We start from the raw sequence: 14,404 nt of genomic DNA, 5'->3' as shown, positions 1-14,404 counted from the left end.
TCCACTGCCCAGCGCCTGAGCAGCTATGAGGTCCTCGCATGGAGATCCAGTGGGGGTCCACTGCCCAGCGCCTGAGCAGCTATGAGGTCCTCGCAAAGCTTTCCTCTGAGTTCTGAGTAGCGAGTGGCAGTCAGCTGGTGTCTTTGCCCGTAAGGACACTGACTGCATTGGCTCAGGGATCTTCCTTGATGATCTCATTAGGCCCTAAGTACCCCTTGTGGGTCCAACTCGAGTACATTCACAAGGAAGCCTGGAGGTTCGATCTAAGAATTTTGAGGGACATGGTGCAACTCACAGCAGAGACCGAGTCACATCCCAATTCAGCCACATGAGTGACATCCTTGCCGAGCCTTGCTGCCCTCCTACATGACATTATGGTGGGTTTAACGACTGCCTCAAAAGTCAAATGAACATTTCTATAAGAGGTTAAAGGATGGCCTTGATAGCTTCATACTGAAGGCCTCAGTTTCTTGAGCAGAACTTGGGATGTTGTTTTCCTGGCCTGCTGAAATGAAAGTGTCCTTGTGAGCCCTTGGGGGGGGGGGCTGATGCCCCCGAGTGTGACATGACAGACTGAAGCTGCTCATTCATGCTGGGCACTGTGGGCTTATCGGTACCAGCCAGCACTGCCAGGAGGACTTCATCTTACCCATACTCATTCATTCTCCAGCGAGGCCTTTGACCTTGAAGTGCAGTGCTCCCCACTGCCTAGGCTTCTCCCTGCCTCACTACCCTGTTGGAGCTTACCTGCTTTTCAGCAGCCATTCCTGAAGAAAGCCTTCCCTGGCTGCTCTGAGTACATCAGGTCCCCTGGCACACCCCAGCCACACATTGCTTTCTCAAGCCTGCCTCCACCCAGTGGACACCGTTCAGCGCCTTCACAAGCTGGGCACTGTTCTTAGTGGGAAGGGCACAGCAGTGACCTGTAGGGCAGACTCCTTGTCCCTAGAAGCTTTCCCTTAGAGTTCTCATCTTGCTTTTGCCTCAGTCACTTTGTTTGAGTGACGCGCCCCTCCTACCCTGTGAGCTTCATCAATATGGGACCACATCTGGCTTGAATCACAGAACCTAACACAAGGATGCATGCACAGAGCTGGTCAGGAAAGCCCTGTGAATGAAAGAATGCAGGAACATCCACAGAGATCCGAATGTTGTGCTGGTGACACCAAAAGAGCAGCTGTCAGGGACTGAAAAGTGCCTCAGTAGAGAGAGGGCTGCACATCTCGGAGGGTCTTTCAGTCTAGGCTTTGCAGTTTCTTGGCTGAGTGGCCCTCACTGTGCGAGCCTTGGTGTTTCCAACAGTAAGGGCCTTTGGTGCCACACTGGATGTCAGTAGCACAGGATTAGGTAGTGTCCAGGTGACCTACCCTGCCTGTTGACGCTGACCAGTCCTCCTAATCCTCACTGCTCTGTAGTTGTGATGCACCCTATGCATAAGTCGTTTACTGTGTAGGGAGACACTAGACTGAGTGTTCAACATGACTCGTCTCACAGAATGAGCCTATGAAGCCAATACCGTATCGACTCCAATTGTACATGTGAGGGAGTTGGGCGTTTAGGCAGGAAACTTGCTCATGCTGGCTTATAAGCACATGAGGAGCGAGTGGAGCTTACACCCCGCACAGTGCATAGGCCTGAGCACAAGCCCGCTGTCTCCATGCAGCACGATAGTCGGTGCTCACTGTGCAAGCTTGTGCGCTCCTCTGGGTGGCATTACATCCCGGCCAGTGTCTCCTTGGACCCACCTCCGGCACTCAGCGCCCCCGTGTGCTCCCGTCTGCTCCAGAATTGCTCTGGTGGAGAATGAGTCATGCATTTCAAACCTGTGCGTTCTTCCTTCCCCGACCCATGCACCATTCCCAGGGGGCATTTGTGCTTGCTCTCCCAGGATGCAACTGCACACTTGGAGAGCTCCCTGCTGTCCCAATATACCCTTCTTGCCTCCTACACACGTCTGTGCCATACTTCTGTACTGACAAGCAAAGAGCAAAGGAAATGGGATGAGAGCACTTTCCAGAGATCCCCAAGCATGGAGGTTATGGCCACACGGGTTGGCAAGTGAGCTGAGATGAACAGGAAGAATGAGAAGCCATGCAGGCAGCGGTGTGCATCGGAGATCACTTAGGGGTTGGCGTCCTTGTGGAATGCTTCCTCCTCATCACACCTGTCGTCTGCCAGTCAAAGGACACTGCGACAGGGCACACTGTGCAGGGCGCTAATGCAGGCAGCATGCCAGACACCTACTTTCCTTAGCTCCAGCAGCCAAGGGGCTGGGTGGACAGTGGGAGGCAGAGCGGATACCAGTGCCAGCCCTGGGAAGCCTGAGTTCCAGTCCAATTCTGGCCAGAACGGCTACGATCCTATCTGCGTGGTATGCAAGTAGAACAAGATGAATGCCAGCTTCCTTTTAGCCTTCTCAGTCTGTTCTGAGTTGGAGGAATAATGCAGTGCAGACAGGATAAAGGACAGCTCTCCAAAGCCATATCCCCGGGAAGGGCAGCGAGCCCCCATTGCAAAGCGGCTTTCTCCAAGTGCCCTTGGCATTATGGAGTGGACACAGTCCACTGAAGGGCCTGGCTTGCTGGTGCCTGAAGTCTTGCCAGCCCTGGGAGCAGTGGGGTGGCTGGGCTCAGCTGTTGGCTTCAGCTCTGGCCCTGGCAGGAGTTGCTCATCTTCCTCTGGATGCCAACCCACTTTCTTCCTTTGAGCTTTGAGCAAGAGACTTCATCCCCTGTCCTGGGAGTGCAGAGAAAGAATATTCTGGATGAGATTGCACCCAGCACTGCAGAGTGGGATGTGCTTAATGAGGCATATGAGCGCCTGGATTACTGGAACTGGCAGGAGAGAGGGATGGCAAGAGCGCACAAAGCCAAGAGGGAAGGGCTTGTCACAGAGAGAGAAGCAGAGTTCTCACACTTGCTGGTGAAATTGTAGCTACGCAAGTCAGTTATATTAAGAATTAAGTATAAGGCATAGAGACAACTCAAAGGAATCCTGTCATTGCAAATGAACATGGCAAAACAGCCAGCTATGGCAACAACTGGGCTCTGGGATCTTCCTCGCGCAGAGCTTCAGTTCTCTCAGGGTAGCTATGCCGGCTGCTCACCTCGGCATCTGCTGCAGGACCTCAGCATGGAGCCTGTATTTGCTTTTGCTAAGGGCTACTCCTTTGGAGTAGAGATGCGTATCACATTGGATCTTCAAACTGGATTCTCTTCAACAAGAGGTTGCAGCACACCATCTCGGCTGCAGTCCACCCCACGGGGGCCACAGAGCCCCCCACTTGCTTCCTGTGTGCCTCACCTCCACACCCTGCTCTGTCTTCTCCTTCCTGCCCTGTTGTCAGGTGTGCCAGCCACCTTACTATTCCTCTGTGCCTCCTCGCGGAATGTGAAGAGCACATACAAGGGACAGAAGGTTCTCTGCAGTGAGCCTCCATGCCCCACAGCTTGGCACCCCAAAACTCTGAAAGGGATACCCAATGTCTGCGGCCTCTTTTCTGGTCAGAGTCTTGTAACACCCAATACCCACTTACTGGCATCTGGAATATGAGCAGGGAGCAGCTTCCTTCCGCCCTGTCTGCCTCAGCCTGCTTCCAGCTTCTCCACATGTGGCCTGTAGCCCCATCTTCAGTCACCATGCAGACAGGATTTATGTTGTGCTTATCCTGAGTGTTTAAAAACTGCAGATTTTTTACTCTTACCTAAGAACCACTTAATCATGATCTCTAAGAATGGACCTGAAAATGTATTTCTCAAGCAACCCTCCGAGGGCAGCTTTGGTGACCTCTGAGCACTGTTGGCAGTGAAGCTACACCTGCAGCGCCACCCTGAACACTGAGCTGCATGCCACTGTCCTTGTCTGAATCCTCCAAGGAGCCCCCCAACTCAAACTCTCCCCACGCGGGCCTTGCTGCCAAGGGTGTGCCTTCCTCAGGGTCTCTGCCTGCCCACTCGAAGCCTCCCCAGTCTTTCCGACTTCTCCCTCTGCTAGGCAGCAAGTCTCGGAATGCAGGCTCAGCCTTTGCCGACTGCTTGCTGCCCAGCACGGCAATTGCATCTTGCCTGGACAACGAGGACATTTTTTCCTGCACTCCCCATCTCTAGAATCTTGCTCCAGTCTGAGTGCCCCAGCAGTGACCTTCCCAAAATAGCAAGAGTGGACCTTTATTTCAGTGGCTGAAAACCCCAGCTACCAGCAGAGCAGCAAGCGAAGACCGCTTACGCTGAGCTCAGCTTCCCCTGGTAGCTTCGTGTACTTCTCCTGCTGCTTGCCAGGCATCCACAGGCAGGGCTCTTTGGATCCCAGCTCCCCAGAAACCACCCATTCCTTTCCGGGACTCCTCTATTCTCCTTTTATCATTAATTTATTTATTTAGCCAACAAATATTTGTTTGGTGCCTATCTATATGGTAGGAACTATAGTAGGGACCAAGGAGCACAGAGCAAGTTTTAGACCTGTGTCAACAAACAGCCAGGCCCTTGCAGTGGAGTATGGTGAGTGTCTTGGTAGAGGAGTGAAGAAGAACCTAGGATTGATTAAGTGCAGACTTCAGTTCTTCACAGTCCTTTGTGATAGAAACGTTATGATTTCCAATTCACAGAAGAGCCTGGAGTGCAGAGAAGTTAAGTGATGTGATAGAATCCCCCCAGAGACCCAGAAATTCTGCCATAGTTGGCAGGCAGCAGTAGATTTCGATGCTGAGCTTAATCCTACTCTTCTGTGGAATTCATGCTTCTATGCCTGTGTCTCTAAGCGTCCCCCGTGCAGACTTCGCACCCTGTTCTGCCTGATGAAACCTGCTTAGCCCTTGAAGCACTGTATAACAGTCACTCACCCTCAGCAGGGCAGCTCCGGCCCCGCTGTGCAGCTAGCCTCCATATCTTAGGCCTACATTTTGTATTCGTTTCTTCAATGAGAGAATGTAGCGTTACATTGTGTGGTGCCTGTTGCCCACTATGTGTTTATTAGTATTCATATTTGAGGCTGATGAGATAGCTCAGCAGACTAAGTGCCTGTTTACGCAAGCACAGGGACTAGGGTTCAACCCCCACACCACCTGCCGCAACAGCCATGCCCTTGTGTGCACTGAGTGGGTCACCAAGCCCGGGCCTCATGGCGCAGGCCTGTAACTCCAGCGCTGGGGAGGCTGAAAATAGGAGGATCACTACGAGTCCAAGCTGCGTAATGAGACCCTGTAGAAAATACATAAAAAGAAATCATCTGAGTCCGTGGAGCCGTTGCTTACAGCTGCTGTACGCTGAGGGTCTTTTTTCTTTTTCTTTTTAATGTACTTGCTGCAGCGTCACTATGCAGCTTGGCATCATAGTGATCCTCCCGTTTTCAGCCTTTCCAGAGCTGGGATTGCAGGTGTGCACCAACACTCCCGGGCAGGGCCGGCATAACATACGGTACCAGCAACAGAGCCGCCATCCCTGTGCTTACCTAAGCAGGTGCGTAGGTGCACTGATAGTTCAGTGACAGCTCAGATGCTGGCCCTAGGAGCGTTTTACTAACTAAGGACCAGCTGGGGACTCTAAAGGGTGTGTTCCTCTCCCCGAGACACTGGATCGCTGTTTCCCTCCTTTTCCCAGCATTTCAGCCTTGTATGTGGCCCAATTCTATTTTGAAGTTTTGGGGTTCCCTCCCAGGTCTTCCTCGGGAGGCGACCCCATCAAACACCGCATCCACTCTTCAGGAAAACCTCTTACGGAGACATCAAAGTCTGCACGTTGGTCCGTTTCCTGCTGGTAACACATATGATTTTTATTTTCCAAACGCGCAATTTAAATCCAGGTAGGAGGGATGAGTCAGAGAGCCGACCGTTGCTTCGGGCCGATGACAGCCGCGTAATCATTTGCGTTTTCCCAACCTGCAGAATGTCAGCACATTAGGAGAAAATGCAGACGCTTCCCACTTCATCCCGAGAGGCCCCTGCTCCGCCTCCTGCTGGGAGGCGGTGACGCTGGCGCTCAGCCCGGTTCAGGGCGCAGCGCCGCGCTCTGGGGTGTGCTGATGTCAGCAGTCGCGCGGACCGAGCCTTGTCTCTTTCAGGTTTGTGATGAGCCTACAGATTGGAATTAACGTCTGAGGGTAACTCGCTAGGCTTTCGTCTCGTCTCGTGGTGAACACAAAACCAGGGTGTGTTACAGAGAACAAAACCAAGATGGCTCGCGCCTTCGCTGCGCGCAGCCCGGCAGCCGCCCGCGGCCAGGCCCGCTGTAATTAAGGACAACGGAGGAGAAGCTCCCTCCGAAGGGAAGGCTCTGCCTTCATCAGCCCGCAGCTGAAAACAGGCTTGCGTTTCACCAACAACGGTAGCGCGCGCCTCCTCTAATTAGATTTCCCTGCTCCTCTTTTAATCACCAAGAGCATCATTATCCCTTTGGTTCCTCATTAGGAAGGTCGGCAGTTCATATTCGTACTTCTAAACCCTCTCCAGGCTTCAGAACAAAACTGTATCTTCGCAGACTTCTGATACCTCCTTGATCTCCCTGCTCCATCGCCAAGTGCAACTTGGACGTGTGTTTTCACTGCCCACCTTTTTTCTTTTCCTTTCTTTCTTCTCTCTCTCTCTCTCTCTCTCTCTCTCTCTCTCTCTCTCTCTGCTCACTCTTCCACTTGCCATTTTGCTACAATTATGGCTACTCAGTAACTGTTGCTGAAAATGGGACTCTCTTTTTATAATGTCCTGAGCCCAGCCCCGTGAGTGAGACCCTTCACCACACTCTCAGGACCCTTCCTGGAAAAGAAAAACAATAAATTTTAATATTTTCATCAAATACACTCTATACTACATTTTTAAAGCTTTAAAATCTCTAATGAGGCAGGCTCTCACCAGAAACCTTGTATATTTTTCTGGAGCTGTCTGCTGATTGGGATACTCTGATTATCAAAATCTGCCATCAAGGAGGCTGAGAAGCCACCCTGTGAACATGGCCACAACTCCTCGTCCCGGGGGGGGGGGGGGGCCCTCAGTGCCTGGTTGCCACTGTGCAAGTGTGGCTTCATTCTGTCCCAAGCTCTTACCCAAGATTTCTTCTTACATGTCCAGAACTTGATGTACTTAACATCCCAAAGTCAGCTTGTCCTGCTCACCCAGGCTCCAAGACTGGTACTTCCTGTGCTCTCGCCTGTGTGTGTGTGCCCATTGGCCTTTGAGATATTTTACCATTCCTAGAACTTTCTACTTCATCGTGTCTATCTACCTCTTTTCCCCCGTATGCTGAAGACTAACTTATTTTTGTGTGCATATCCCCAAGGCAGTTTATGGTTGTCATTCACAGTTTTTTTTGTAGCTTTGAAACTGCATTTCAGCTTTTGGGTTCAAAGATGTTCAACTTCAGGCATTAAAGAAGCAATTAATTTTAGCATTCAAAAGGGTGAGGGAGGAGGGACTAAAATAATGGGAAAGGGCACAATTGCATGTTCTCTCTGTCAACGTATACCCCCAAAATACTTAATGGAGCCCAATATTTGTAGCAGCCATTCTTGTAGAATTGAGTCATCGTCAACCACAAAGAGAGCAGGATTCCTTAGGCGTGGCATTTGCCAAGAAGGAACGGGCTTCTGAACACACTTGCTCAGAATAGCTAGTCTCCCGTAGGAAGCTTCTATGTATAGCTACAGCCACATCAGGCCTCTCCAGAAGGGACAGAGTCATGTGTTTGCAAGCCACTGCCAAGTTTCCTTTCAGCTTGTGTTTGGCAATCTTTGAGAACTTACTATTCCAGAGGATCTTTTTATGTAGCTAAACCAGGACACCAATGTAACATGCAGTTTCGTGATCAGCAGGCATCATCTTAGTCCTAATTCATCTAACATGTTCCTATCCCTTGTTTATTCCCAAGGACTTTTCATATAACCTTAACTAAACTCAGAGCAAGTCTGTGAGGTCAGTATCCCACTTTCTCTCATGTTATACATTAAACAAATATTTCAGACAAGTTGACTTTCCACCACTTCCTGGTAGTGGGTACCGGGGTCAGATTTTAGAATCAGTTCTTTTGGACTTTTAGATTCAATCCTTTTAAGACTATCCAAGAGGAAGAATGTTCCTCAGATGCAAAGTATTTTGGGGTTATATCTTTCAGATTTTCCCCCCAAACTGTAAGGAGTTAAGAAGAAAAGATTTGTCTGCTTCCTTGCTTATTTCCTTAGACCAGGACAGAGGCTATGCACGGCCTTGCTGGACTATAAGCTCTTCAAAGGCAGAGTCATCTGTCTTTCAGAATACAGAGCCCAGTACGTGGAGACAATTGCTATATTCTGTGGGGATGTCTTGGGGTCCGTTTCCCCTACCCTTGGACTTTGCTGGGGAGCTTGGTTTGTGTTCTCTCCTCACCCACTCAAAGCCCTCATAACCAAAAGCCTCTCAGCAGCAGGGATTCTGACCATAACTGTATGACCACCTCACTCCCACCCCGAAGCCTCACTCCAGGTTCAGGGTCTCTGGAAAAGAACCACACAAGCAACCTAAGAACGGACACATGCGCGGGTGGGACTAGCAATTCACAGCAGCACTTCCCTCAACCAGGAGTTTAGTTCATGTCGGATGTTGTACCAGTCGCCTTAACCTTTTATTCCTGTGAAGATTAAAAGCTTTGTACTTGTATTTTTAGAAGAAAAATACAAAGTACCTTGCCTAAAACAACATAGCTAGCAAGTCACAGAGCCAATTTTCAACCTCCATTGGCGTGGTTCCAATATTGCCAGGATTAGATGCACTTCCAGAGCTGCCAGCAGCCTTACCCCAAAGCATATTTGGGGACTCATGGACCTGCGGGGGGATGGAGGAGACAGCAGCACACTTAGGAAGGCTTTCCTAGGGCGCAGAGGGTGCTTTCCACCGCGTTCCCACAGCCTCTGTCTTCCTCTCTCATCTCTAACTTTCCTTAAAGCCCTGGATGCGTTTATGCCACGTGCATTTTAGGATCAGTTTCATGAAACAGAACAAGTTGTGGAAAAGCTGCCATGCAGTTCCACATGGGGGATGGCAGGAGTTAGATAAGAACTAACAGAAAAAAAAAATGAAAATACCATTTGAGTATTCACCCTATTTATTGGCATTCACACTGGCATCATCTTGACTACCATGTACCTGGAGCAGCCCAGGAAATTCCAATCTGGAGCCACAGTAAGGGCAAAGCATACTCAGCCTGACTGCAGTTGTGTGCTCAAGCTGGGCTCAGGCTGAAGAGTTCCTGCACTGCCAAGTCCTCCCTGGAAACACAGTATGACTGCAGTGTCACTAAGCTAACAGATGCAAAAGCCTGTTGTAGCCTATGGGACCACAGAGGAGTTCTGTGAGGTCATGGGACCACATCAAATTACTTAAACAGCAACAATCCATCACTTTTGCTAAATTAAAGCACAGAGAAACATTAGCTCAAGTCGGAGGACTGGCTGTGGCACACAGAAGCCCATTGGGAGAGACCCAATCCATGTGCTTTCTTTTCATTCAAATGGTAAAAATGCAATTGAAGAGTCAGTCCACTGCTGACTGTCTCACCGTGCCTTTCCAACCTGGAGAGTGGTATGCAAGAGCCACTGTCTTCCTGCTCTCAGCCAGCCCTGAGAAACCTCCTGCTCAGTCTCTCTGTCCTGCCTTTGACCCAGTAGCCAAGTTTCAAATGCATCCAGGATATGTCCATGGAAAGCAATGCTGGCTTTAACCACTACCACAGTAGATCAGATTCATTGTCTGGCTGCAGGAGCTCAGTCATTTCTCATAGACTGATCGACCCGAGGTACTTTGGCATTGTATTTCCAGATCATCTGATACAACCAAGCAGGTGCACATCATGCCTTCTAAAGAACAACAACAACAACAATAACCAACCAACCAATCAAACAACCAAACAAAATTCTCTCCCTAGAGCTGCAAAGGAATAGGGACCAGAGGGGAAGTGCAGAGGGGAAGTGCAGGATGTCAGAATGCTACACACCCTGTTGTTCTCTCAGGAGGAGATGGTCGCACAGTGGCACCAAAGGCCAGAATGGCAATGATTTTCTACCACCTGACTGCTCACCAGCTGTCCTCCTGGCACCAGATGTAGACTCTCCATTTGTGATAACTCAAAAAGTTAATAAGAGAAGAGCCGCACAGTCATCAAAATCAACCTCTTTTCAGTCTGTAGTTGGAAGAACCAAAGCCTGGAGGGTGAATACTACTCCACTACAGGACAGCAGTGGCACATGCAGTTGAGTCCCCAGCCCACTGGCCCGATCACCCATGATGCTGTGGTCCCGGGAAAACATGGACAGACAGTCGTTTTCCAAAGGAAGGAGACAGAGCTATAGCAATCGCAGGCGTACCTTGGGCCAGGGTCTTGGTCTCATTCAGCTCCAGGTGGACATGTCGTATGAGTGCAGGCAGGGTGACTGACTCCTCTGTGCTCAGTGTCCTCATTCATAAAGCGGAAATAGAAATAGTGGACACACCATAGCATTGTTTGGACGATTAAGTTAAAATGTTTAGTACTTAGAGAGATATTCACACCTAGACGGCACGATGTAAATGTATTGTCATCATCTTTGGCAAGCTGCGCAGGCTAAATGACTTAGTGGACACTTATAGATAAGAGGAGCTCCCGCTCTTCGAAGCACTCAGTAGAAGCTGAAAAGCCCTCCACATGATTAGCACTGAACATCTTCCTCGCACTACCTGGAGCTCTCACTTCCCCGTGAGTCTGCTTCCTCCTTGCTCCATGCCTCGTTTCACGTCTCACTTTCCTCGTGTATTTTTCTTGTTCTTTCCTGTTTTTACCTGTATCCAGCCTCATGTCAATAGCATTTCATTCACAGAAATGCTAAGTCCACTAGCAGCACCTATAATAAATAATTTCTATGTTAGAGATCTTTACCTTTCCAGTGTAGAACACAGCATTCAATTATTTCTCAAGTTAATACCAAAATAACAGACCAGATAATCTATATTCACACATGGACATATATACATGGCTGGGTGTACAGCTCCATACACACATGCCTTCATATCTCCATGAATTCTACATCCGTGGGTCTGTCCAATTGTGGATAGAAAATCTTGTTCCTATATGGAGTATCTAGACCCTATTTATCTTAGCATCTTTCCCTAAGCATTACCATGTGACAATTTTTTACAAAGCATTTATATTTTATTAGGTAATATAAGTCATGTAGAGATGCTTTAAAAACACAGGAGGATGTAAGTGTTCTATGCAAATGTTATACCATTTTATATAAGGGACTTGAGGCTCTGGATTTTTGTATCTGGAGAGAGCCCAGAAACCAGTGCTCCCTGCAGATCATCAGGTATGATACTATATATGCATACATATATGAAAAAATGTGTCATCCTTACAAATCTCCTTTGCTCATTTCCTTGTAAACTTATACTATTCATCCTTTGTAGAACACAACATTAAAATTAACTTGTGCTTCAACTTGAGCATTTTCCAACCTAGTATATTTTCCTAGCCAGTATGATTCCATAGAATGCATTTCTAAACTGCTACACACCCCAGAATTAGGCTAATTTCCACAAATGCATGTAGATCCTCCATGGGACTTAGAAATATGCTAGAACCTGAACCCTACTCTTGTTCATGAACACTTTAGAGCAAAAATGGAGAGAAAGATAAGCCACACATGAAACTACCAAGTAAGTACGACATTGGTCTACAGGAGCATTACATATATTCATAGTCAGAGGAAAATACATATATATGTTGAAATCCTTGAGGCAGGGACAGCTGCATGCTCCTTGCTGAAGGGAGACACCTGAATTTTGCAAATGAAAGGTGTACTCCAGCCGCTTCTCAGGCAAGACATTGATGCATGCCTTTTCATACACTTCACAGCAAGCCACATGACTTGAGTCTAATCCAAGCAAACCCTGTACTGTCTCAACATTCTATATCTTTATTTTCTAGTAGGCCAACCTGCTTCTCAATGAGGAAGCTCAAGGCCTAGCTCTGCACCCCTGTCCTTTGCCATTGGTTTTACAAGATTGTCTATCCATGGATTTTAATCCTTAGACAGCATACAGTTTTTTTGTTCCTCAGCATACATTCTGCTTTTGAGCTCCTAGTCTTGCTCATAACCCCAGGTACTTGATAATAGAGGTGCTGCAGGAACACAGAAGCAGAGTTAGGTCCCTGTCAGCCCTGAGCCTTTGTAGACTAGGACATTTGCAGCTCACAGGGTCTGTCTTCCCAGGAGACAGTGAGAACAAAGAAAAAAGAGCACCCAGTTTTTGTGGTCTCATTTCCTGCTGGGCCATGAATGGTTTATAAGGAATAAGGGGAAGAGACCAGAGGGAGAGAAGCAGCAGGAAAGAAATAAAGGGAGAATTCCTTGGGGCTGACCCATCAGGGTTATCACTTCCAGGGATGCTGGGTCTCTTTCTTTGCCATGGGAGAGGCAGCACTGCAGGCTGGACAGACCCAGGCACAGAACCTGCAACCTCATGGGCAAGTAGTCACCATTTCCCAGGAGCTGTTCCGGACCCTCCACTACCCCTAAATCATACACAGCCCCGATAAAAGGTCTGCCATGCACACTCCCAATCACCTGTTGCACACAAAATTTCTCCATCCCTCTCCACTTCCACCCACTCTCATCGCCTTCTCGTCCACCTGGACCCTTTCATGTCCCATGCCTGCCTTTCTACTGCTTACCTAGGTTCTACTGGACTAGGTAGAGCCCCCATGACAGGGGATGATTACAAGCACAGAAAGGGCCTCAGGTTGACCTCACTGTGCGTCCTGACTGGCTCTGTCCGGTGGGCACACCAGCCTAAATAACTGCCCTCAGTTCTACACATTTATCCTTTTAAGCTTTTGCCATTTAGAGCAGGTGGAGCTGGTCCAGGTATCCAAATGCCTTGAGCCCTTTGAGTTTCCAGATCCTCCCAAAGGGCACTTCTCACTCCTACAGACACAGGAGGGTCAGCGTGGAGGGGGTGGAACTTGGGGGAATGCTCCCAGAGCGGCATGCCTGTGCACTTGCTTGGCCGGGGATGTGTGTGGCGTCCGGCGGGTACATGCTAATGGCTCTGTCTCTCTTTCCCCTACACAGGGCCTGGAGCAGTCATTGATGGTGTAAACTCGGCCTCTAGAGCGCTGGCTTGTCTCTGGCTCTCAGGGACCCTCTTTGCTCACTTCTTCATCAAGTTTTGATAAGAAACCATAGGTCCTCTGAGCAACGTCTGCTTCTCCATATTACAGACTTTAATCTACACAGCGGAGGGCAAACCAGTTTGGGCTTCTTTTTGTTTGTTTCTGTTCTCCTTCTCAATTTTTTTGTGGGATATTTTGATTTGAGATTTTTTTTCCAACTGGAATGAGTGGGGTTGGGGGGAGGGGTGGGCAGGGTTCTACCATGTGTAGGATAATCATTCATTGATGTGTCCAAAAATGGAATCTGCTCCTGCTACACTGGCCCTTCCTTTGCCTCTACTACTCTGCTCATTATCATTATCAGCAATACACACACACACACACACACACACACACACACACACCCCAAACCATAATTTCCATATGGGCAGAAAAATATGTTTCATGCTGAACACCCTGAAAACACAAATTCCTCATACTGTAGTACACAGCAAGAGTCACACCCATACACTCTATGTTCTGTGTCTTTTAAGCTTTTGGTTGTTTCCCTGGATAGAATGTACATATCTTCCCTCCCATGTTTATTACCTAATTTCATGAGGGTCCACATATCTTGTAGTTACCTCACCACACTCTATGTGCGCACATATCTAAACTCTTCCCCTCTTCTCTAGCTGCTCTACTATTCATTTCTTCCACTGACTGTGGGGATTAGAGGCTTGGGCTATGCATGAAACCCAAAACTAAAAATTTAGAAAAAAAGCAAAACAAAACAGGAGAAGTATATTAAGAACAGAACTTCTCTTTAAAAAAATGCTGGGTGACTCATAAAAATGATCAATAGATGGCTGGATATTTAGGTTTCTTCATGCTATCTATCAACATAATCATGTGCTTACCCATCGACCCAATTGGCTGTTTTATTTCTATATCCAATTATCCACCCACCTGTCTTTCTCCTTAACAATCTCTTTATCAATCTATCAACATAATTATCTAACGTTTCTTTTTATTTCTCTCCTTGCTACTCATTACCAACTCACTATCATATTAATCTCTAATCACGCTGTGTTTGTCTACCACGCTGTCTTCATTCCTTCTCTACCATCAGTAGACATTGGCATCTTCAAACTTGCATTTCAGCATTTCATTGAAAGCCAGTGATCTCGCAGACTAACCACACAGAAAGGCAATACCTTGTGTTGTCCACTCGCGTTATGGTAACCCAGGTCCACATTCCCAGATTAGATGCGATTGCCAGAGGGACCAAAGTAGCAGTATAAACCTCAGTCACTCACTAT

The 14,404-nt window shown here is 48.2% G+C and overlaps 1 protein-coding gene across 3 annotated transcripts in view; it reads left to right on the top strand.

Annotated features, from left to right (window-relative positions):
• The window catches only part of Opcml (opioid binding protein/cell adhesion molecule like), a 571,313-nt gene extending 558,004 nt beyond the window's left edge, over positions 1-13,309 (top strand). For all 3 annotated transcript variants that reach the window (XM_004643686.2, XM_023703844.1, XM_023703845.1), the window contains exon 7: positions 13,063-13,309. In XM_004643686.2, coding sequence (XP_004643743.1) covers positions 13,063-13,163 — 101 coding nt within the window. In that variant the 3' untranslated portion in view covers positions 13,164-13,309. The remainder of the gene's footprint in view (positions 1-13,062) is intronic.
• The last annotated feature ends 1,095 nt before the right edge of the window (positions 13,310-14,404 follow it).

The sequence above is a fragment of the Octodon degus genome, unplaced genomic scaffold (genome assembly GCF_000260255.1).
Source record: "Octodon degus isolate 3935 unplaced genomic scaffold, OctDeg1.0 scaffold00182, whole genome shotgun sequence".
Classification (NCBI taxonomy): Eukaryota; Metazoa; Chordata; class Mammalia; order Rodentia; family Octodontidae; genus Octodon; species Octodon degus.
This window is presented reverse-complemented; position numbering and strand designations above follow the sequence as displayed.